Source organism: Apteryx mantelli, chromosome 1, assembly GCF_036417845.1.
Source record: "Apteryx mantelli isolate bAptMan1 chromosome 1, bAptMan1.hap1, whole genome shotgun sequence".
In the NCBI taxonomy this organism is placed as follows: Eukaryota; Metazoa; Chordata; class Aves; order Apterygiformes; family Apterygidae; genus Apteryx; species Apteryx mantelli.
The window spans coordinates 99,222,877-99,248,292 of NC_089978.1; the positions used below are offsets into that span (position 1 = coordinate 99,222,877).

The window sequence follows — 25,416 nt, forward strand, 5'->3', positions numbered from 1 at the left end:
GTGGCAGGCACATGCACTCTGAGGGCTTATTCCACATGGAAATGTGAGCTGTCAAAACCTGGAAATCCTTGATACATAGAGCGTCTGCACCTGCCTCCTCATTGCTCACCCCCTTTCCTGTACTGTGACAGTGTGATAGTAGTAGTTACGCCTAGCATTGGGTGCATCGCCTCCGTGTGCAGCAGCAAAAAGACTTAGAAGGGATTCCTCCTCCAGATACATGTGTGCGCCTGTACACATGCATTATTCACATATTGTAGGCTTGAGAGTGAAGCTCCGAATGAGGAGAGCTGCTGGTGGTGATTCACAGGGCTCCTTCCTGCCTGAGCAGTCTGTCCTACGGAGACTGCTGAGTTTTTCTTGTGGATCATTGACTCATTTGTCAGCAAAAGGCACACCTTTCCCACCACAAATAACACCTCTCCTTGCTAGCCATCTCTCTGACAACAGGCAGCAAATTTTTCCAGGCTCCTCTCTGCTCAGGAGGCTGTGACGTCCCCGATCTGCAGTGCCAGTCCAGTATTGCTATTTCCTAACAGTGAGTTTCCACCACCCACACTCCAGTCTTATCCTCTTCCATTTCACCTTTGGGCATTCCCAGGTTTTCCTCCAAATACTGTCAGCAGTCAGAGACCCTGAGTCACTGGCTTTTAAAAGCTATGTTAAAGCAGAGTGGTGATTAGCCACACATCCCCACTGGACTCTCTTCTAAAGCCAGGTGAACAGTGCATCATTAACAATGTGTTCAAGACAGTTTGTCTTTTTGTACATTTCTGAAGCTGGACACAGATTTTAGGGAATTTGTTATCACTGGAAATTTCTTAGTGAATGGCTTCAGTGACTGGCATGGGATTGCCTGGTGAACTTTGCTGCCATTCATGCCTTTAATACTCATTGCTCATTCTGTGGGTTTGGTCTTGGCATTTTTTTCTAGCCCTTGACTCCCAGACCAATATTTCCTTTTCATAAAGGTTGTTGCATGAGTACATTCTCTATAAACACTCATGTGGCTGCTGTGTTATTTGAGAAGCCCCCTGTTTATGAAAAACAGCAAAAAAATGGAGATGGACTCTGAAAACAGAGGAGCCTGCTGTAGACTGCTCCATAATAGGTTTCTGTCCTGTAAAGATGCAGTGATAGATGTTTTCACCACAGCCCCATCCTATCTGTGGTGACGAGCTTTGCTCTGGCCTGTACTTTGTTCATACTACACCACAAGCTTGTGCTTACCCATTTCAGAGGCTGTTCTGTAAGGCAGCTTATTCTAAAGCCATCAGGAGAAGTACCTACTAGCACTAACAGAGCATGCACACATCCCTTCATGGCTTATTATTTTGATTTCAAAGGTGAGGAATTCACTTTTTGACTGAGGAAATTATTTACTAACACCATTAGTAGGTAAAAACCTTGAATCCCAGGTTAAACTGCATTTGACATTACAAACGACCAGAATAATTTCATGCTGTCAAAGGAATGCACTGGAAAATGTCTTGACTTTCTTATCTACTATCTCTAGTTGTCATTAACAAATGAGACTATGGATGGGTTTGGCCCTCAAATTGTTTTTTATTGATAGGCAGTGAAGCAAGAAGATGTCTCTGGAGGCCTTCCAGACTATACGCCCTATTAGCGCTGGTTCTCTCAGTCCCAGATCATTACTGCTGACGGGAGGTGCCATCTGCAGCTACAGGGTATTGCACACATACGCTCGCATACAGACCCAGCAGAAGTGGTTCTGCACTGGAATCCGGAGCAAATCAATACCCATTTTGTTTTCCTCTTTCACACTCTTCCTCCATCCGTTATGAAAGACAGAACATACAGGCTTTCAGCTCAAAAAGCCCTGCTGACATGAATGACTTATTGAAGTAGGATCACACTGGCTGGAAGAATCCATGCCACAGACCTCGGCTCCTGCACAGGCATCTAAGTGGCCAGCAGTCTTGGATGTGTCCAGCTCCTGACTTTCTCACCTCTATTTGCAGTGGGAATTGCTGTGTAACTAGGTCTCTTGCTCATCTGACCCTCCATATTTTATGCATCCAGCAATGTTATTCTTTAAAATAATACCTTCTGGAATATGATCTTGCTATACCTGCAGAAGCTTGAGTGTCAAAAAATAACATGCTAATAGAGAAAATAGCTTCCAAGGATACCTGAACACAAATTACTTTCTTAAAAGGCATCTCTTAAGACCTAGACACCAGTCTATCTTAACCACCACCATCTGTAGTTGCAGACATAATTGTAAAGCTTTTTTTCCAGGTATGGAGTACAAGATTGGGGAATTATCTGCCACATGGAAAAGCACAAATTGAGCAGGGAAATAAAAGCTGTGCTACTGATCTTCTGACAGGTGATGAATATCAGCACAAAGAAAACAGAGTGTGAGCCAACCCAAAACCCATCTAAAATGTGTAACATGAAGACTTTCTGAAGGCAATACATCCTGCTAAATATAAGGACAAAGCTGTGTGTTCTCCAGTTATATCAGTTGTATAACAAGAGGGGTAGGACTAAGTGAAGTACAAACATCTGGTTTCCTATTTCAGGAGTCACAAGCAATCTCCTCCAGTAGCACAAACTGCTTACTCCACCCCAAAGTTAAAGCCTTTTTGAAACAATCACTGGAGAACCATCTGTTTTTGAGTAGTCTTGTCAGTATCCATCTTGTGAAAGATATTTTCAGGATGTTAACAAACAGCTCTATCCAAAAAGTTCTTCCGTGTTTCTTGTCATCCATGACTGCATATGGTTAGATGCCATATGCCCTGTATTCTTTGCTTCCCTGGAAATTTGGGGTCAGCTCGTGCCAGCAGTTGCACGTAAGAAACTTGCCTTGTTTTTGCTATTGTTCATAGGCTCTTGCTCAGCCCCTGGGAATGAAGTGTAACACATGCATACATATTTGAAAATAGATTGTCTTGGTGTCCCACTCACAAACTACGAGCCAAACCACCTCCCCCACTCCTTCTTCATAGGAGTCATTTCATCAGTTGGGGCTTACGAAGCAAGATTTTTGCTAACCCTTTGCTCTCTAAAATGTTATTTATTGTCTTACCCTTCATCACAGCCTACATGCAGGAGCAGTATGTAAGAATGTATGATGTATGATTCAATGCCATGCACAAATTCTGCTGAGCTTCTCATGTTCTGCAGCAACAGTAATCTTCAACTGGTCTGTGGCTAGAGAAAGACAGCTCCTGAGAGTGTAAAATGCATTTGATCTTACTTTTCTTATTTATCTTTAAACACCCACGTGCACACACAAAACCCTGGAGAACTCATTACATTCATGGTCTAGAAATTGGTGTTTCGTTCTCTGTCCCTGCTCTGTCTAACTTTGGGTGAATGCAATTGAAAATGTCAGAGATGCAGCTCCTGTGTAATGTAAGAGGAGAATTACAGTTTTCCTGACATCGGAGGGGGGGTTACAACAACGCAGCTGACGCAGGAGGGGACGGATTACATTGCATCTGACATAGTAGCAATTATAGGAAATGTATTTACAGAGATGGATGGAAAATGAATTTAATATGCTCTTCCAGGGGAGGACAATAAAGGTGTGTTGCAACAGTCCTTCCCCCCTCTGAAAAGCCATATTTCTCACTTGTCCATTGGCACAAACAATCTGTGCTGTATGGCAGGAAATATCAGACGCAAATATCACATTAATCTCTAAGGAAGGATACCTGTTTTCGTAACTTGCTCATTCACTAAGGTCTCTTATTAGTGGCTCAGACAATAGGTGGATATATCAGGTTTTCCCTGTGGAATAACTGTACCACAGGCACCGGGCTGCAAATATGACTTTTATTTTGTTTCTGTTTTCTTTCAAAGTGAGCAAAGTAAAGACAGGGAGGGGGGAGGGTAGCAGCTCCTGATTTTTGTTTGGTATGCAGTAGACAAATGCTCTTATACCCTCTTCAAAAGAGTCAGTGCATACCCCCTGCCTGGCAGAGGTACAGACAGGCACAAGCAGATTAAGCAATTACTTGGGACATCAGGAAAGCAATAGCCTTTTCATTTCAAACTGCAGTGAAAACATGACAGATTGCAGACACAAATGCATGAATAAGGAAAAAAGGTGAGGGGGGGCCCTTATTCATTTTGTCTCTGGGGAAGGACGTGTAGGTATCTGCATGAATCACACAGAAATGAAGGGAGGAGAGTAGAGGCTGGAGCAAAGGGACATAAAATCTGTCACATTTGGGTCACTATTTCCAGCATAGTGATCAGCAAACATCGGTGGCTATAAACAACATACATGTGCAATGAATTCTATTGTCTCAGTCTACTTCCTTTTGGGCACGTGTCCATATCACCCACAGCTGCACCACAAGGGCACCTCTGCATCCTATGCTCCTTCTGTAAAAAGCAGTAGGAGTCTGCTGAAGGTCAGGCCAAAATGAATGAGGCTGAATTACCTTCCCACCCTCACAGATTGTCCCTCCAACCAAGCATGGGGGCAGATGTCCAATCCGAATAAGAGTATCTGCACTGGCTTGGGAAAAACCGTCAGACCTTGCCCAAATGGGAAAACCTTGTGGAAACCCTAGCAGCTGTAAAGTCAAGTGCAACCATGAGCCAGATTCCCTTCAGTCCTCTGGCCTGCCCATGGAAGGGTTCCCAAATTTCTTGAATGGGGGCTGGTATCCCACCACTTCTAATAGGCCTGCAGAATTGCCCTTACCTATTTGTAGGGATCACAAAGAGAAAAGATCCTGGGCAAGGCAAGGAGAAGGGGGCACAAGAGGGTCTGGCCTCTCATGTCATCTTCACATCCTTATTCAAAGCTTGAATGTGGAGTTCCCATCGAAAGCCATGCTTCAGGTCAGGGGTGTCCTGGGGCTGTGAAGCCACCTGGGGTGGAGGATGGGGAGACAAAGCCCCCAGACTCCTGTTGCTTTGGGCCCATGGATGGCGGCCTCTGTAGCTCTTCCCCGCCCCAGCAAGGCTCTTTCACACAGCCAGTCTTCTTGCAGATGTGTCAAGGGATTTCTTTCCCTCACCATGCAGGGGGTTTCCAACATTACTTCTCTGCTGCTTCCTACTGCCTGCTGTTTCCAGCTCCCCTGATTCCTAGCATCTTCAGACATGGACCCCCTGTCTCCTTCTCAGCCTCTGTCTGAGGCCCTGGGAGAAAAGATAGATTCAAATTGAAGGTATGCATACGTCACAGGGATTTAGCAGGGAACAGGGAGGATGTTGGGCCAGAGAAGGGGGAAGGATAATTTCACAGGAAGGAAGCCCTCTGTCAAATAGATCCGTGGACATGTCTTCCTCCCATCTCTGCTCTTCTATCTGCTCTGATATCTATTTATTTACTGTTTATTTTTTGCTTTGAAGCTGGCAGCTTCTGACAGAACTTACACTGCTAAACTTCTCTGTCAGATGTGGCCTAAAAAGCCTAAAACAACAAAACAATAAATGAACTACTATTGCTTGTAGGATCTTTCAGGGAACACTAAGAAGTAATACATACTCTCAACAGAAACTGCAGGCAAACAATTGCAAAGCCTTGGGAGCCACAGCAAGCTAGCTGACTATATTTGACTGGCCTCTCTGTCCACATTCCAGCTGGAATTGGGGGACTAACATTAAATTGCAAGTGCTAATCTCACAGAAAGTCCAGCCTGATGTGAAAAATCGCATATAAGAGCTGCCTATTGTATAAATCATACTAACCCCAGTATGTATTTGGTTTTATTTATACTAGCTCTTGATTAACATTAATCAACTCAATTGCAGAGTGAAGGATGGTTTTGCAGTTAAAGTACTTTGCCTGGGCTCAGGACACAGAAATGAATTTGCCACAGATCTGCCACGTGACCATGTGCAAGACACTTAATCTTGCAGTCCTTTTGCCTTCCCAGTAGTAAAACAGGTATAATAAGTGGGGGATATTATGTCTTCTCCTTATCTGTTATCTGTTTTGTCTATGAAGAACATGTGCTCTTGGTGGCAAAGGGCTATTTCCAAGAATTTGCCTATACACTTCTGAACATTGCATGGTTCTGTTCCGAGAAGGAGCCCATCTGGCTAATCTTGATGCAAATAGTAACAATATAATTGAATGTAGATGTACACAGCCCCACAGGCTCCTGGAATCTTCTTTAATCAACGCCTTTGGTAGAATACATACTTTATCTTGCAGGATAGGTAGATGGATTTTCAGAGCTGTTGAGCAACTATAGCTTCCATTAAAATCAGCAGAAATTGTGGATGCTCACTATCTCTAAAAATCAGTCCACAAACTATAAAATGACTTTCAGCTAGATTTAAGGGGGCATGGTTAGGTTCCAGGTGTATATTAACCTTTAGTACCAATTCTACCTTTGATCAATAAGCCCAGACACCTGAAAAAAAAAAAAAACAAAGTTAAAAGTGACTATTCAGTGTTGATTGATTGTTTAGCTTCTGTATTTTACTTTACTGGACGATGGAAATAACCTGGCCCATTTCTCTTTTTACATAATCTTTTCATGTGTTCATAGCCAGCTGTAAGTCAGGTTCACATGCTCCAACACAGTGGAGCACTATTAGAGTGACAAACACGGAAAGAAAATGATTACAATAAAAGAAAGAAGCTCTCAGGGGCATAGACTATCTTGTTTGTTCTGTGTTTGTACTTCCCTTAACACAAACAAACATAGTTAAAGCCTTAGCATTAATGGTACATTTTGTAGCATATTGTATTTAGGAAAGGAAAGAACCTTAATATACCTGGTGGTGACCCTTTTAAAAGATATTTTATAGATCTAAATAAGGATGAATGCAGAAGAGGAGCCCTACCTACTTTTATTCTGCAAGACAAACTCAAGGTATTATGTCAGTGAAATGTCATCACCTTATTAATTATGAAATGTCATAAACAATAATGACAAAATGAATAAAATAATGACAAAAGATCATTGTTGTGATGATAATCATGTAATTCTGATGAAATACTGTGACCAAAGGCATTCCAGTGGTCTGAAATATATTTCTGGATATCATTGTGATGCATCAGTAAGGAGACATAAGCTTTAAAAGTCAGGAATATTTTTGCAAAAAATGTGGTGGCAGCCCTGATTTTTTACAGTTCAAATTCAAAGACACTTTGAAGTCGTATTAGAAATACTTATGCTCCATTTTTTTAAGATAACACTTTTGCCTTTAAAATGAGCCTACCAATATTGTACTTGATTATCTCATCTTCTTTGCTTTAAATGTAACTACATTTTTTGGAACACAGTACCCTCCATTTTATGTTTTTCTAGGCCAGATTCAGACTTGGTTTTACCAGGAGCAACTCTATTGACTCCAGCAAGGTTTTACTCAATTACATTGTTTAAATGATGGGACACTAAAAGTAGCCCAACAAATCTGATTTTTCAAAATAATCACAACAATGTTTTCTGAAAAAAAAAAGGTGAAAAGACGAGCTATACTGCAAGCAGTGCTCCAGCAATCTTACAATACTAAACCAGGCTGATGTTAGCTGTAGAGGGTGAAATGGGTATAAAGAAATGCTTCCGTTTTCTGGGTTTTGTTTTTTCTCCAAGTGAAGAAAGTTCCTATTGTTGTTAGTTTGTTTTGAAACTGATAGAAAATGCTGAGTGAAATAACTAAAGATTAAATTGCTGGAAATATCGGCAAGATGAGTTCTTAAAGGAAGCATTCTTTATGCTTATTCCCATCCATAGATCATGCCACACTTGGGGAGGGAGTACAGGACTTCTGCAATAGAAAAACTTAGCAGTTGTGTCCTCCCTGGTTCTCCCTCTTCCTAGAGAACCTAAAAGAAAATCCTTGTGGAGGCACTGTGCCTCTTCACTTTCTTCACTTGTCTACCCTCATTATGTACAAGCCGGCTCTGTAATTATACCTCTCCTGACCATGGATGTTTCTCAAAGGCGATTTCTCATTCAGTATATCCAAAACACCAGAGGGCAGCAAAAGAGTTAAAGCAGAAATTGCAAAGTATAAACTTTCCCCGCATTAGCAACCGTATGGTGGTAAAACTGGATCACATAAGAAGGTTGTAATGACTTGACAGTATCAATTCATAGTAAAAGTGGTAGAAAAATTATATAATAATGGCAATACCAAAATTGGGCAATAGCTACTTCTGAGTAGCAGTGCTGGAAACTGTTGTGACCCGTATGTACGGAAATGGAAGAGAAACACCAAAAGGTTGCTAAGAGTGATAGATGCAAGAGGAGGTCTTTAATTTAACTCTCAATAAATAATACAATAACATTGTAACTCTTAAAAATTATGTGCTTCTTCCTCCACTGCAAAAGCTATATGTACCCTACCCTCTGGGGTAGAGATCACAGGTCTGTACAAACACCCTCCACAGACAGCCACACTTGCCTATTCTTCTTGCCTCTTCCGTCTAATGCAGGTAATTAAATTCAGGATGGTGGATTCTCCTCAACATAGCCCTCTGGTGAGGTCTTACTCTCTCCAGGCAATCCCAAGGCACAGATGGAAAAATCATGAGTTAAGACAGAGCACCAAATCCAGCCCACTGCTTCCCATTTGGGAAGAAAGAAATCATGAATCCTTTAAAAAGAAATAAAAATGTTACTCTTCTGACTGGGGCTGTCTGTCTTAAACATTCTTTTTAAAAAGATCAGTTCTGTTTGCCATCCTAAAATACTTAATCAATTTCAAATGAAAACAGCAACTATAATTAAGGGGAGGAAAATCCCACTACAGCAAAGGAACCATTATTAAGGTAATCTTTTCCCTTATAACTCCTGGGGCACTGTTCACATGCAGTTACTACTATATATGCTGTTTGTGCGTCACCTCCTCTTCATGAGCTCCGTGGAGAACAGACTGTTAGCTTAATAATAATAATGTCAGCTTTTCATGCGAGTTACTCAAAGCATTGTGTAAGCACTAATTGAATGTTACAGTCACAATAGCCTGGGTTTGTCATATAATATTACCCCCCTTACAGAGGATGGCATAGCAGTCCCATGACCTAGGTCATACCAGTGACTCCATGTAAGAGATTCCCTGTGCCACAAGATCTCCAGCCTCTTTCCCACTTGCATTTCAAGGCCTGCAGATTTCCAGTTTGCCTGCTCACCATAAAGGAGCATAGGGACAGCATGCCATGCCTGCATGAATTGTATGCACTCATCAAGCTAAATAGTGCTTGGGGGTTTAATTTCAGGCCTGAGGCTTCAGGTGCTATTTCCCCATCTACTGCTTCTAGGAGAAAGAGCCTGCAATATAACTGACCTTCCAAAGGGCTGGTGCCCAAGTTACTGAGGACAGCAAAAGCAGTATAATTCATTAGTTAAGAGAAGCAGAGAGAAAGTTTTGTTTGCTTCCCTGGGACATCCTGATGGATCTCTCTCAAATGTCTTGATGACACAGAGCTCATGTATCATATAATTTGATTTATATAGACCACTACATTTTTCTCATCACAGACGTCTTTGTAAATTTACACTGAGTGACGCTCAGCTTGCTTTTCTTATATGGGGAGTCCCTCTTGAGCCCATTAGAAAAGTCATTCATGGACCCTAAGGAGACCATCAAGCACAAGTTAACTAATTGTCTCAGTTGCTTGAGACCTTTAGCATGAAGCACAGAGCTATAGATCTTCCACCCAAGGCATCATCTTATTTCAAGGAGCCTGGCAAATCCAATTTGTCTGTGGTAGCATGGTGCCTCTGGAGGGAAGGCAAGGGTAATGGGCCAGTGTGCTGTTTGACAGACTTGCCAGGTTAGGTGTTCAGCCTCCTGAAATGGTTGGGAGCCTGGCTGCCAACTGGGTAATTACTTGTCTGAAAAAAGGTCTAGGATGACTCTAATAGAGAAGATTAAGTTGAATAACAGATGTGCCAGGCTGGGTGACTGATCCAAGACTTATTTTCCGGGCCAATTTGGAATTTGAGACCAAGTGTACAAACATCTTGGCCACCTACTGTGTCAAGTCTGAATCCCTAAATGCTTGATCCCAGTGCGTGTCCCACTTTACATTTGATGGTGGGCCTTGAGAGGAACCTCTGGGGCCCTTCTAGGATGCTGAGGTTGGATCCCAAACAGCCTGCTTCAGTCTCTGTGTGCAGATGGGCTGGCTCTCCTGCAGCCCTCCCTTCTGCACTGTGCAGAGAGAATCGCATCACAGGTGCAAAACATGCGTAACGCGAAGCTGCGGTGCCGCAGAAGCGCAGGGCTGTGCCTATACAGCCTCTTCTGCTTTACTCCTACTTGCCCTCGCATCTGTGCCCTGCCGCCGGGCAGGGCCGGGCCGGGCCGTTGCCCCCAGTCCCCTGGCTGTGAGCGGCAGCCCCTCCATCGCCCCCAGCAAGCAGGGGCAGCGGGAGCCGCCTGCGAGGGCAAGGCGGCTCCCTGGCCCCGCACGGGCACTGCTGCGGGCGGCCACGTCCCGAGCTGCGCGCTGGCGCTGGGGAAAGGTGCCCCCGCGGCGCGGCGCGGCACGGCATGGCGCGGCACGGCATGGCGCGGCACGGCGGCCACGCGAGGGTTAACGGCCGGCGGCCCCGGCGGTTAAGGCGGGCGGCGGGCGCGCCGGCAGGGGGCGACCAGCCGCCATACGGAAGGCGTCACGTGACCCCGGAGAGCCCCCTCCGGGCGGGGGGGGCAGGGGACCCTGCTGCCCCCTCCCTCCCTCTGCCCTGACGTCACCGCCCCTCCGTCTCCCGGGCGACAGCTCCATCAGCGCGCGCGTCAGCGCAGCCCGTTCCTTGGCAACGGCCCGGTGTCTCGCTCTCCTTCAGCCTCGCGCCTGGGCGCGCGTCGCTCTGGCGTCAAAGTGACGTCAATGGGCCCGTCTCGGCTTTCGGCGGTGGGCGGGGGGAAGAGGCGGAGGGAGGGCGGGGTGTGCGTGGAGGGGGGCTGGCGGGGCGGGGCGGGGGGGGCCGGGACATCCCGCGTGCTCCTGCCTGCCCCCCGGCGCACACACACGCATCACACACACACATCACACACACGCACACCCCACCACGGCGGCGGTGGCGGCGGCGGCACAGCCCGGCGCGAGCAGCCGCGGAGAGCGCCCGCCGCCCGCCGGGTACGGCGCCTCGACGCGCGGGCAACGGCCGCTCAACGGTGGCGCGCGGCGGTTGGGAAGCGGGGGGGCCGCGCGTGGGGCCGGCAGGCAGGCAGCGGGCGCGGAGCCGCCGGGGGCCAGTGCCGCCGGCTCGGAGGCGGCGGCGGCGGCGGGAGCGAGGCCGCGGAGTTGGAGCTGGCGTGCTTGGGGCTGACGGGGGTGCGTGTGCGTGCTGTCTCCGTGCAGGTGCGAGCGCCCGCGCGCCGCGGGCAGCGCCGATGTTCACTTCCTAAGCGCGGGGTGTCTTGCTCACCACCCGTCTAAATCATGGTGATCATGTCAGAGTATACCTCCGTGCCCGCTCCGAGTCAAGCCCAGCAAAGGCCGCTGCGAGTTGGATTTTACGATATTGAGAGGACCTTGGGGAAAGGCAATTTCGCGGTGGTTAAACTGGCCAGGCACAGAGTAACCAAAACGCAGGTGCGTACGGAGGCTGGAGTTTGCTGGGGGTATTGCGCGTTAAAAAGCATGTTGTTTGCTGAGTTGGCAGTGGCGAGACGGTTTATCTCTGCAAACATAGTAAAATAAACTGACATTGAAGATGAAGAGAAAGGCAGAAAGCTATACAAAGTCCAGTGGACTGGCGGACTTAGCACGGTTTGTTGACTATACGGCAATAGTTGATGGGGCTGTTCTTGGGAACCTAAAGTTTTCCTGGTGCGTTAAATAGAGCTGATATAAATTAAAAAAATATATATATATATTAAAAATAACATTGCTAGGTGCTGTGATAGCTTCATTGAATTACTCAGTCTTAGTTTGCTAAGAGTCCAGCAAATTAAGGATCTTTTGTAGACGTTAGACAGGCTTAATTTTTTTCATGCAGTGTGTATGTTTCAAAAACACAGATCTCGCAATGTTTAATGTATTTGCAAAAGCAATTTCTTAATCTACAACAGCTGTAGTTCCATTTGCAATATCTGTTAAAATCATATTGGTCACTATTATAAAAGACTATTTTCTATTAGAAACTTTTTCCCACGACCATGGGATGGATTAAAAGATTTACTGAATCCTGTCCAGTGCTAATTTCTGCAGTTCTGTTCATTACCTTATGTGTAGTTCTTTTACGTAGAAAAGAAAATGAAAATGTTCGGTGTTGTGAATTCTGTGCAGTTCAGAAAAACAGAATCAGCTTTGTCAAGCCTGTGCTTTTGAGGCTACTTTATTTGAATTCTATGAATTTGTGGGGAAAACTTTTTTTTGGGGGGGGAAGAGATTTTAACAGTAGGAGTATCTGTTTTGTCATATCTGGATTTTTGACTTTTTTAATCCGCAGGTTGCAATAAAAATAATAGACAAAACGAGGTTAGACCCAAGCAATCTGGAGAAGATTTATAGAGAAGTTCAGATAATGAAGCTTTTGAACCACCCCAACATTATCAAGCTGTATCAGGTAAGAAGTCAGCTTTGAAGTGCAGCGTGTAGATGAGATGTGCTTGTGCTTTTCTCTTGCACGTGATTTTACATTGAATATTTGCAGAGAGAATGCATATTTAAACAGTTTTTGAAAAGTATACTTATAATAAAATGGTGTTTTTAAAAGACATTCAGCATTCTTTGAACAAGTTCTTGGTACATTAGACAGTGTATTGACAATGCTCTACAGAACTTATAAGAAAAAACAGACTGAAGTTTGCTTCAGATAGAGGAACTCATTACTTGTCCTTCTCTGACTAACTTGTCTTTCCTAACTCTGCTTTTCCAGTTCAGACTGGAACATCTTACTTCCTCTTGATAAGAGGAAGACTTAAACTCATGTAGTGTATCACAGAAGCAAGTGCAAAAGTTGCATTTGCCATCAACAGAAGGGATTTTTTAAAAAAAAAACAACAGTCTAAGTCAGTCTAAGTACAAAAGAAAAAGCCCATAAATGTCATATCTCAAGATATGTCAGGAAATGACCTGTTTTGGTCATTTGCAGTTTGCTCAGTTTTGAAAGGAATTTAAAGTATCTATCACTGTAGAGTTTCACAATGTGAATTTTGGTTTAGATTTGTTCAGTTCCTGCAGGTGGGTGTTTTTATCGGTAAGAACAAATTAATGTGCAGAAAACAGGATCACAGCTGACTAGTGAGCAAGGACTGCTTTGCAAAGTATAAATATTTGATCTAATTAGTATTTGGTGTAATTTCCTCTTAATCGTCTTAAATAGTGCCATGTGAATTTAAGAAGAAGATGATGTATCAGAGTCTGTTTGGACCTGTATAGAAGGGCATGAGGGGAAAGGAATGGATTAAGAAATGAAGCAGCAGGTCTGAAATTCTGTGTGCAGTAGTAAACACTTTTATCAGCTGCAATCTTACCATTGGGTTTGTTAGCTTAAAAAAAAAAAAATTAATTAACATGTAAGGTTGAAGAGCCAGTAAGGCAGGTGCTTGGGCAAGGCATTATTTTTAAAGACACTGACACACATGAAGTACTTGATATTTATAGTATTAACCATCATAAGAAAAATTATTCTGCAGTAACATTTGACGTCATTGTTGCCCATAGGGCAGTATAGGATATACAGAAGCATTCTAACAGTTCTGTTGATTTCATTTCAGTGGAATGATGTGGGTGAAAATACTATTTTGAAGCTTTTGTAGAAGCAGGTTAAATTCCATCTAGTTGCACCACTTCACTTGATTGAGCAAATGACATTGGTAGTGGACCATAATTTCTTTTCAGTAAAGTTTTCTTTTCTTTGTTGTTGTAACTGATGCTTTACCTGTTTGGTGGAGACTGAGAAGCAGGGATGGAATTAGATGACATACCAATGTAGGGTGTGTGTTCTTGTATTATTTCATCATTGTTTTAGTTTCAGCACGGCGTCTTAATTTCATCCAGCTGGCATCTTTCCCAGAACACTTTCCTTCAGTTTTGTAAAACTGGGAACCTCTCTTCCTTTGCTCCTTGTTTGTTTATTTTCATTTTGTGTCTGTGTGTACTTGTAGTGAAGGGAGGACAAGAGTCTTTGAAAAAGGTTGCATGTCAGGAGTGCTGGGAATTAGGGCCTTTGAAGTAGCATTGATGGTTGTTTGATAATTTTTTTTTTAACCCTTTGTGAGCCTCCTGCCTCCAAAACAAAACATCTACTCCTTGAGCATCCAGTTTTTGAGAAGTGCAACATTTGAAAGATGTGCCATAGGAACTGAAAAGGAATTTGGAAATACTCTTTTTTTAAGTTCTTTTTTTTCCTCCAATGACATGCACTATTTTGACTAGATTTATCCCACATCCTTCTATAATATTTAAACCAATATCAAATATCTTAAAAATTTGATAATAGATTGATAGAACTTTTGACTACATATTGGCAGTTGTTGACTTGCATCAAGCACTGCAGTTGCACAAACAGCAAACTATTGTTACTTGCCTTGCAGGCCTGCCATATCCCTAGCCAATACAAAATGGGAGTGGGGTATTGGATACTGCTACTTTATTTGTCCAGGTTGCAAATCTCTCTCCTGATCTGAGTACCTGCTAACCTTGAAACAAAGAAGACTTAAATTAAACTTCGGGTGTCTTTGCATGTACAGAGTATGCCAAATTAATTGTAAAACTGTATGTGTATATTTTAACATAAAAGAATTCAGGGACATGTATAAAATTATTGAAATGCTTATCAGTTATCTTAGGGAGATTAGGTGGCATGGTAATGGTGAGAAGAACAAGGGCATGGAAAGCCATTGTATATTTTAGGTGCATGTGCATTGATTTGTTATCTTTTTCATTAGCAGTTTTTATGGAAAGAATATTGTTTTGCAAAGTTAGATGTCTTTACTGCCAGCTGTTGTGGCAAATAAATAATTGAACTGATGTGTTTGAGAATACATTTAAAAAAATGAATCAAACTGCAGAGGTGTGCATTTTTTTAACGTATCCTCTCTTGTGTCTTGACAGGTTATGGAGACAAAGGATATGCTTTACATTGTTACTGAGTTTGCAAAGAATGGAGAAATGTTTGGTAAGTTCTCACTACTGAGGCTAACAGTTCTTTAGATTTAGAAACCACAGCTTTATTGTTATCATTCCCAAGTAACATGTATTCTGATTAAAAACCTGCACCTGCAGGATTATGAAAACTTCCTCCAGGTGTTTCTAATTTTCATGCCTCTTTTATTTTGTATTGCAGATCATCTGACCTCCAATGGGCACTTAAGTGAAAATGAAGCACGGAAGAAATTCTGGCAGATCCTTTCAGCAGTGGAATATTGTCACAGCCACCATATAGTGCATAGGGATCTCAAAACAGAGAACCTTCTGCTAGATGCTAACATGAATATCAAGTTAGCAGGTAATAATAAATGCGTGGTTACTCTACAAACAACATCAGGCACATAGTCCAATTCAGTCTCCCTAGGATGATCCTATAGATGTATTGTAACTGAAAATAAAAGAACAGTTACTGATATTTCTCCAAATTTAACCTCTGTTCAAAAGAGGATAGCTTAAATGAATAGGCAGAGAACTGACCAGCACATCTGCTCCCTTCCTTCTCTTTTTTTGCTACTTCTGAAATGTTTGTGTGGTTTAGTGATGTCTCACCCCAGACTTTTACCTTCGTTACAGACTTTGGCTTTGGAAACTTCTACAAATCAGGAGAGCCTCTCTCCACTTGGTGTGGAAGCCCACCTTACGCAGCTCCAGAAGTTTTTGAAGGCAAAGAATATGAAGGACCTCACCTTGATATATGGGTGAGCTTGATATTCCTTAGAAATTGCATTTCATGCTTCGTTAGGGTCTGCAGGCTTTCATAATCATTGCTTCTACTGGAACCACTCACAGGCTGTGCTGTTTTCTGTTGACAGAGCCTTGGGGTGGTGCTGTATGTCCTGGTCTGTGGTTCTCTGCCTTTTGATGGACCCAATTTACCAACTCTGAGGCAAAGAGTGCTGGAGGGGCGGTTCCGCATCCCTTACTTCATGTCTGAAGGTGCTTTTTTCAGATCCTTAATGTTAGAAAAGGGCTATGAATAAAGGGGTGATTAGGAAGGAATAGCTGTCATGTTCCTTCTTGGGGCAATGACAGATGGGGCTGGTTTTGTATTTGGCAATCACTTTCTTTCTCGGGTATCCAGTAATTTCTATAGGGCAGTGCTTATAGTTGAGGGGATGATTGTACATGTTTTCTTTTCTGGGATCTGCTTTATGGTGCATCTAAAAGACTGTTGTTTCCTTTCTTAGAATGTCTTTGTGGCTGAGAAAAATATTTGACATCCTAGCTGGAGAAATATCCACTTACAAAAGAGAAGGGGAGAAAAAGGTTTTAATGAGACTAGTCTGCAATGCCGAGTTGGGTGTAGTTCTAAAATATTCTAGCTGTGCAAAAGGAGTATATTTCAGTGTGGCTATGCTGTCAAGGAGAGCAGAAATAGTGAGGCCTAGCACTGTTTCTTGAATGCTCACTTGAACGGTCTGGTGAGAAAAGGAACTGAAGAGTATTATCACCTCTCTGATGATTTGGATTCAAAAACAAGTAGATGTGTCTCTCTCCTGAGATGAAGACTATCTTTTGAAGTCTGGCCTTTACCAGTTTTAGCCATGAGCAGTATGTGCAGATCAGGAAGTTGTATCTGACTGGGTTCTGTGCTAAATTCTGACCTATTTCAAGTGGATGTAGTATCAGTAAACTGCATCCACTCAAAGCTAGTTCTCTTACAAGGTGAAAGGTCACCTGAACCCTGCTGATATCCAGTATAGGGTAGTTTCCTGTAGTGACATGTTGGTTTTATGAAATATATGTAAGCCTCTTGTGGGTTTCACTTCAAGATCCTGCTGATGCTGATTTTGACTATATGGTGGTAAGACCTGGCATCAGCTGCTTTTAAAGAAACCTTTAATTCCTGTTTTCATAGTCATCAGAAGTAGTGTTACTGGGAAGGTCTCTTAGCAATGACCTGGGGCTGGACTGTTATTTTTGCCCCTTGCTCATGCCTTTTCTTTGTCATCCAGATTGTGAAACACTAATCCGACGGATGTTGGTCGTGGACCCAACCAAGCGAATAACCATTTCCCAAATAAAGCAGCACAAGTGGATGCAAGCTGACCCGTCTCTCCAACAGCAGCAGTCTTTGTCCTTCTCCATGCAAAACTACAATTCCAACCTGGGTGACTACAATGAACAGGTCCTTGGAATCATGCAAACACTTGGCATCGACAGGCAGAGAACTGTTGAGGTGAGAAATGCTTGTCCCTTAGGTATTTTCTTACTGACTGTCAGACATCTGATGCTGCAGTCATATATGTTGTTCAGGGACTAGCCTTGATCCAGTGTCATAATGTCATAAGGTCTTCACTGATCTTCTGTTATTTTTACTTATTTTTGAGTATGTTGTTATGCAGCCTTAGTGATGTTCTGGCTGTTTATGTCCTGAGTTATCCGTAACAACAAGATCCTCTCAATGTCTTCTAGTCTCTACAAAACAGCAGCTACAACCATTTTGCTGCAATTTATTACCTGCTCTTGGAGCGCCTCAAGGAGTATCGAAGCAGCCAGCTGTCGAGTCGTCCAGCAACTGGCCGTCAGCAAAGGCCAAGGAGCTCTGACATCAGCAATGTTGAGGTAAGGAAGAGAATTATTTCCTGGAAGGCTATGTCTTTTGTGTCTCTATCTCTATTTTTTCCCCTCCCTCCCCTGTTCTTTCCTATGGGAAAATATAAGATGGTAACTATGAGGCTTTTGAGAGTCAATTCTGATCTTTGCATCCTCTAACCAGAGGACAAGGCCTACCATTCTTCAGCAGGAGGCTAATTAAATACTAATGGCCCATTTCCTAATAAGCGTCTGTAGATTGTGGTCCAAAGAATAGTCTGCCTCTGGTGCTGGTCACTAATGAGCTGGAGGATTAGATCTCTCATGGAAATTTGCCCTCTCAGGCATGGATCGATTACTCTTCTTTGTTACACACCCTATAGGATCCTCAGAAGTACTCCATGAGTTAGTTTGTATGTTTTCTTTGACATTCACTTTCTTTTCCTCACCCCCTTTAAAGGGTGCTCTGGATTCCTTTTTGAATTACACTTCCAGTTTAATTGCCTTCCTTAAGAGAAGGAGCTTTGTGTTTGTGTAGACATTGAAAGGGTAACTTTGTTAATTTTGATGGAATGTGCATGGAGAAAGCTTGCAGGGAAAGTGTCTTTGAAATTCCTTGAGCTGACAGTGTTTGAAAAGTAACCTGGAACTGCAGTGTACATGATGGCTTCTGTGGGTCTTTCTGTCTTCAGATGCCTCAAGATGGTCTCACTAGTGAAACCCTGCGATCATCTCTGCTTTACCAGCAACCTCAGAGCCTGGTTCAGCCACCCTTGCAGGCGGAAATAGACTGTGACATGAACAATCCATTACAGGTTGGTGTTCTCAGCTAAACTGTGTGCAAAAATATATATGTATATATTTTTTAGTTGTTCTACTGATCTGAAACAACAAAGTCACAACCTCTGTTCTCTTCCCTGAATCTTTTGTTCAACATTTGGGCATGGTGTTGCAGTAGCCTCTCAACAACACATGTGCAGAGAACTATATAGAGAATTAACAAGTAGTGCAGAAATACATGAAGCACCCTTCACCTTGTAAACTGACATGTTTTGCAGCCTGTGTTCTTTCCTGTGGATCCCAACTTCAATGGACTTTTCCGGAACCGATCCATTTCCCCCAACAGCCTGCTGGAAACCACCATTAGTGAAGAAGTAAGGCAAGAGAAGGAGTTGGAGGATGAAATTAAGGCGTATGACCCCATCCACATCCCTAACAACACCAGCAGGAGGCACACACTGGCTGAAGTCACTACTTATTTCTATCAGCATGCCCCTCCATGTAAGTAAGTTTGTGAGGGAGGAAGGGTGTCCATAGCTAGAGGGAAGGAACAGAGAAGGAGTGTGATGGCAGACAGATGCTCGGAGACAGCGTGCTGATTTTGCCTTGACTGAAGTAGAAAAGCCCAGTAGTCTGCACTCTGCCTTCCCCAATTCTGTCTTGCCATAAATAAGCACAGATCCTCAGGAAGAAACGCTGCACTATTTCATCTAGATCATTTTAGAGGAAAGCATTCTCACAAGTAGGACATAACTCATCTCTGCTTGCTTTCACTGCCTTCTATTGTATGTGGGGCCTGAGTTTAGAAACAATTTACCACTAACCATGTTTGATATACAACTAGACCCCTTGAACTAAAGAAATAAGAAAAAAACCTCACAAAACAAAACTCCCTTGTCAGAGCTATTGTGCTAAAGAAGCGCTGCAGGCCTGATCTGGCATAGCCCAGTGGTGCTAGAGTTGCTGGCAGAGCACTGCTGGCTGGGCAGGAACCCAAACTTAGGTTATGAATTGGTGACCCCTTGCTGGAGTTGAGCTCAGCTATGACACGAGTTGTTAGACACCTCTGTGGCTCACAGCTGTTCATTAGTGCCAGCGTGGGTGGGCAGAATGCTCGGATGTCATGTTTGTTTCTTCCGGTACTCATCTTGGGAATGCTCTTTTTCTCCTTCCTTCCTCTCTGTAGGTATAGTCATTTCCTCTTCAGCAAGCCCCACAGAAGGAACTAGTTCAGACAGCTGCCTTACTTCATCTTCAAATAACAGCTCGGTGACCCTGAGCAGCTGTTTGGCAGGTCAAGTAATGATGGGGAGCCCAGCCACAGCTAGGGTGACATCACCCTTCCTAGCTTCCCAGTCTGATGCTCCGGTGTTACAAGCCCAGGGCTGCATGGGAGGTGCTTCTCTCCTGCCTGTCAGCTTCCAGGAAGGAAGGCGAGCATCTGATACCTCATTAACTCAAGGTAACTCCTGCCTTGCTTTATTGCTAGAGGATTATTACACCCTTCCAACTGTCATTGGGAAGGATAGCAGGCAGGGACACTTGCTTGCCCGTGTTAGTGTTACATGGGAGCTGCCTGGGTACTCTGCCTCTCCTAATTGTGGTCCCTGAGGAGGGTAAGGTTCCCTGAAAAAGCTGCCTAGATTAGAGGTTCTTGAATCCTGATTCAGCAAGCCCCAAAAGACATTCCTTCTGATGTGGGTGGGACTGCAGCCCCCTTTCCCTGCTTCCAAAAATACAGACTGCACATCATGGTTTCTGGCAGCATTCTCCTTAGCTGTGCATGTGTGATTCCCACCACGCTAGGGTGGAACCATCCCAAGCCCTGTTACATAAGCTCTGCTTTGGCTGTCAGGCAGAGAGGTGAACGTGAACTGAAGAATCATGGCTTCTTCTAGCTTAGTTTTCATATAAATGAAGGCAGCTGCCCAGAAAGGTTGATCTATAAAGTAGGCTCCCAGGCAAATGCTAAGGAAGATTAAAGTGCATTTCTTTTCCTCGTATCCCACAGGCTTGAAGGCTTTTAGGCAGCAGCTGCGGAAGAACGCTCGAGCCAAGGGGTTTCTCGGCTTGAATAAAATCAAAGGCTTTGCTCGGCAGGTGTGTCAGTCCTCCTCATCTCGGGCAGCAAGGAGTGCCATGAGCCCTTTCCAACACACGCAGCCGAACACCTGCATGTACAGCAGCAGCGGGAGCAGCAGAGAGGGAAGAAGCCTCCTGGAAGAGGTGCTACAGCAGCAGAGGTGAGAAGCTGACTTGGAGGAGTTCTCTTTCCATTTGGGTTGCTTTGCTGGGGGCCAGTAGAGGAGGAGTGAGTATAACAAAAGAGGTTTGGGGTTCTGGTCACTGGGGATTCCTTTCCTCTCGTCTTTGCTGTGTGGCAGCAGATAAACTGCTTAACTTCCTCTGTGGTTTCCTGCACTGGGAAATGTAACACAGGGCATGCAGTTCCACTCAGAAATCATGATGTCCAAATATTTGGAGGTTGCTGAATTGAAAAGCCCTTGGTACTGTGGGGGAAAACACTGCTTCTCCCCTTTGCAGGCTGTGTTTTCCTTTGTTAGTTTTGGGAATGCTTTCTTTCCTCCTCTGCCTCCTCCTGTAATTTTCCCATGACAAGGAAGTGTGAGACCTTGTAATTTGGAAAAGTTACAGCCCACAAAGGAGGCACAGTTCCAGTGGCCTCAAATGTCATGTGTGGTGGCACCTCTTCATTCCCACAGAAGCGAGATGGAAAACTGAGCTTCTGGTTTATCTGCATGCGTTGTCTCTAGAACATCTATTATTAGCTGGCCGATTTGTGACTAGGTAACTTTTTGGTGATAGTCTCCCTCTCCAACATGAGGAAAAGCCAAGTGAAAACACAGTGACGTGGGTGGTAGTTGTTTTAATTGCCCTGGCTGGGTAAGCAGAGGTTTGATGTAGAGAAGGAAACAAAGGGGGAAACTATGATTGGGGATGGGGGCAAAAAAGGAGGGATGAATCAATCTTAGCAATGCAAGTTAACCTCTTCCACCCTTGGATTTTATTCAGAATGCTCCAGCTCCAGCATCACCAGCTACTCCAGCCAGCTTGTTCCCACACCTCTCAGACATCTGTAACAAATGTCATCCCCTCCTCTGATAGCACAGGCACCTGCAAGACATCCAATTCACTTCTGTTGTCAGAGCTACAAAGAGAGAACTCATTTGAGCTGGCCTTTGGTGGCAACGGCCAACTGCTCCGACCCCATTTCTTTGGCATAAGCGTGTCACCAGTGTCCTCAGCGGCTCACCTTCTAGACACTCACCTGTATATCAGCAGCAATGTTTCTCCAGTCAGCACCACCTTCTCTCAGCAACAGGGTTTCTCTGCTCAGTCTCCAAGCTATGATGCCGTCACTTTACAGCACGGGGATTGTGAAATGGAGGACCTGACTTCCAGCCAGCTAGGGAAATTTGTCCTGGTCAAATGAGAGCCCTGGCTGCTACAGCTCACACTGCTCTTTTTGCAAAGAACTTTCACCACTGTTCCATGGCATGTGTGGGTCCCTGGCTGGCTGGTGTTGTGTGGATGAGTGACTCTCAGAAGCAATAAATTTTGAAGTATGTGAAGAGGCTGTCTGGCTCAGAAAGCTAGCAACTTTACAGAACTAAACAAGCAATATGTATGTCTTTTTGCTTCTACTATTCTTGCACTGAACAAATATGAATAGAAACTGATTTCTTTTTTTTAAAGAAAAAATAATGATGGGGAAGATGGGTGGGGCTTTTGTGGGGGCAGGGAGGGATGTGGTTGGGGAAGAACTCTTCGGTACTGTACTCAAGTCAAGACCAATACAGCTCTGCTGTTATGCAAGATTAGCAGCTGTCAGTAGTGGTGAACACAGCAGGGAGAGGCTTTTCAAAGAAGGGACCAGAGCCTCCCTTTTTCACAATATTCATTTATGGGTTTGTGAAGATGATTACCTCTTTTAAAGAAGATAAACAAAAAAAACAGTGGCATGCACCATTATGAATTCACAGAAGACAAAAATGGAAGCATTGCCATTTGTGGTTTTTTTTTTTTTTTTTTTTTTAGTTCAGTTAACACTCATTTTATTTTAAAAGAACCAACATCCCCATCCCACACCTCCCAGATACTTATACTTTAAATGAAAACTGTGAACTTCTTGCTTGATTTGTCAGCTGGAAAAGCTAAAAAATGTTCTAATTAGCACAGAAGCAAATAATCTCCTGAAAACGTATCCCTTAATATCAGGATCGAAATTGCATAGTGTCTGGTCTTTTGGGGGATGTGTTTGTTTGGGCCTTGTGTGTGTGTGTGTACATATACGTATATATGTATATATAGATATGTATATAGATATGCACACACATGCATATATTTTGTTGGTCTAAATAATCTTTAGAAATGTTTTTATAAATGCTAAGTTTTTTCATATTCCTGCAGAGGCACTGAGGAGGGAAGCATTAATATTGGCAGGGTGATGGGGAGGGTTTTCTTTTTAAAAAGCCCTCCTGGAGGCTGCCTGCAAAGATGCTTGAGAGGTATTTCTTTAGTGCTGCACATTTTTATTTCTGCTGCTAATTATGTTTTTATGCATTTCATTATCAGGGTCTAAATAGAACTGACTCTTGGGGAAATGTGCAATACTGAGGTTATAATTATATACTGACAAAGACAAAAGGAATAGGCTAGAACAGAATTCTACTCTAACAGAGTACAGCTATTTCTGAACAAAACTGTATTAAAAGTGAGTAAAACAGCACAATCTTTGGGTGTTTGTTTTTTGGTTGGTTTGTTTTTGGCATATTAGCAAAAATAAGGTTTTGGATTAGGTAGGTGTTTTTATGTATGGTTTTTAAATCTGTATATATAAATAGGAAGCAGAAAATATATAACACTAGTTATTTTTTATATTTTGTAATATGCTTATATTGTGTTTCTGGTATAAAATCCTCTGCTAAGGCAGAACATGACTCCTATTGATGTCAATAGAGGTTATGCTTAGGTGTATAGGGGAGAACAGACCGTGCCCCTACAAAAATGAATAGAGTCGGGCGTTCAAACTTTGGAAGCAGGTGAGCAAACAGTGAGCCAGCTTGGTCGGAAGTTACCATTCGAATGTCAGAAAATAGTTTCATTCTGTCTAGATGCTTAAAGGACCCATCTCCCTGGTGTGACACAGGGTGCCTTCAAGTTACCTTGGCTTCTTGCAACCTGCAGTATTATGCATTTGCAAATTATATAGATACCTGTTTTTTTAAAAAAAGCCAAAGATTGACCAGGTTAATTGGTGGGAGGGGGAAGGGTTGAAGATGTCATGTGGCTCTGTCTGTGGCTCTCCATAAACAACCTCTTTATCTGTGTATAGTACCTGTGTGTCTATATTGGTGCATCTCCAGCTTGCCACTGCTGCTACGTGGTCTGGAAGCTTCAAAGTGAGAAAAATTACTTGAGTTGAATTTCTGAATGACTGGTGCCTTGCAGCAGAGAAAACACCAAAGTTTCATGCTAATTTATTGTAGTTTAAAAAAAACCATTGTGGATGATGACCAGAGAGGAGGATGAGAAGAAGCAAACTCATCACAAAGCAGCAACTCTGCCTTCAGTTTTGTAAGGGGTAGCACACGTACTTAAAACACAGAATTGTTTCCTCTCCAATATTTGTTTTGTTTAAACGCCATGGATCAAAAGGCCACAGATTCTTTTGTTTCCTGTCCTAAGCAATGACAAGCACTTTACTTTCATTAGTATTTTTTTTTCCTTTTCCAATTGCTGTAGAACCTCTTTGGAATTATTGCTGGAGCAGAAAGAGGTCATTTTAAAAAGTTTGGGGTTTTTTTGTAGATATCTTTGACAGTGCTGTTCTGCAGACTGCAATGCAATAGGGTATTTAAAGACACTATGTGATTGGTTTAATTAAAATGTATAGTTTATTTTTTATCATGACTGAACAATCATTTTATTTCTTATGTTTAAATGAGATGTACACCAAAATGATTAGTCAATGTGTTTTATTTAATATTTAAATAAAAAATGTTTTAAAATTGTTGTCCTGCATATGGTTCTGTGAAGTATTTTCTCCTGGTGCTCTCTGCAGTATAATATAAGCTCCAGATATATACATGTGACTTGCATAGTTGAGACTCCTTTTAAAGCCTAAGTCCATAGGACATTACTGACACGTTCTATTACATTACTAAATGAAGAGGAAGGGCTAACTCACAAATCTGATAATGGGATATTGAGCCTTTCACTGGTAGGCAATCTGTTTGAATCTAACCCAAGTCTGTAGTAATCGGGTTATAAAATCTGACAGTAAACGAGGTCTACAGAGTGAAAATGGTCAAGCATGGTTCAGTCATTACCAGATAAGCACTCTGCCCGGGTCACCTTGACCTAGCAGAGGCCCCAGTGTCATAAAGACAGTGATGGAAAAAGCAGAGAGAAAGATGAAAGAAGGATTCCAAGGGGTGAGGGTTTTTTGCTTAATTAGAACCTTTCAAATATAATTTGAGAATTTGAAAAAAAAGGAACTTACTGGAAAGGTAGAGGCTTAATTGAGCTGGGAGTATGCCTGCAGTGCAGGCTGCACTGTTGTGTAGAGATGCCTTGGCTAGCTTTAAACAAGCCAGTGTACCAGCTGCAGCCTCACTGTGCCACCATACAGTGCAGCATTGCCTTGGGCACTCTCTCCAGGAGCGGGTTTGCAGCTAGTCTGGGTACCTTTGTGCTGCAGTAGGGATGCACCTTACCTCTCGCAACAGCAGTTGCCTTTGAACTGAGCCAGTGGGATTGAAACTAGTGGAGATGTTATTTGCCAAGTGGGGCCTAGAGAAGAAGGAGGGAATGATGAAAAGGAGGGGAAGAACAGGGTTGGCAGGAGGCTGGCAGGAGAAGGGGCCTGTGAGGATACAGTGGTAGAGGATCTGAGGAGAGACTGACCTGTTTGTGCTTCCATGACTGTGGAACAACATTATCCTAGATCCTGGTCTCTTCCCCAGTTTTACTTCATTTGCTCCGTTTCCTAGCCCTAGCCCTAGCCCGAA

General features: G+C 43.3%; 1 protein-coding gene across 1 annotated transcript; it reads left to right on the forward strand.

The window, feature by feature from the left end:
* The first annotated feature begins 11,135 nt into the window (after positions 1–11,135).
* SIK1 (salt inducible kinase 1) lies at positions 11,136–24,390 on the forward strand. Its single transcript, XM_013941660.2, has 13 exons — positions 11,136–11,503; positions 12,363–12,479; positions 14,972–15,035; positions 15,204–15,365; positions 15,641–15,765; positions 15,880–16,003; positions 17,023–17,246; positions 17,483–17,632; positions 18,295–18,417; positions 18,661–18,883; positions 19,569–19,844; positions 20,394–20,625; positions 21,416–24,390. The coding sequence occupies exons 1-13, from the start codon at positions 11,351–11,353 to the stop codon at positions 21,834–21,836; spliced, it is 2,394 nt and encodes a 797-aa protein (XP_013797114.1). The 5' UTR covers positions 11,136–11,350; the 3' UTR covers positions 21,837–24,390.
* The last annotated feature ends 1,026 nt before the right edge of the window (positions 24,391–25,416 follow it).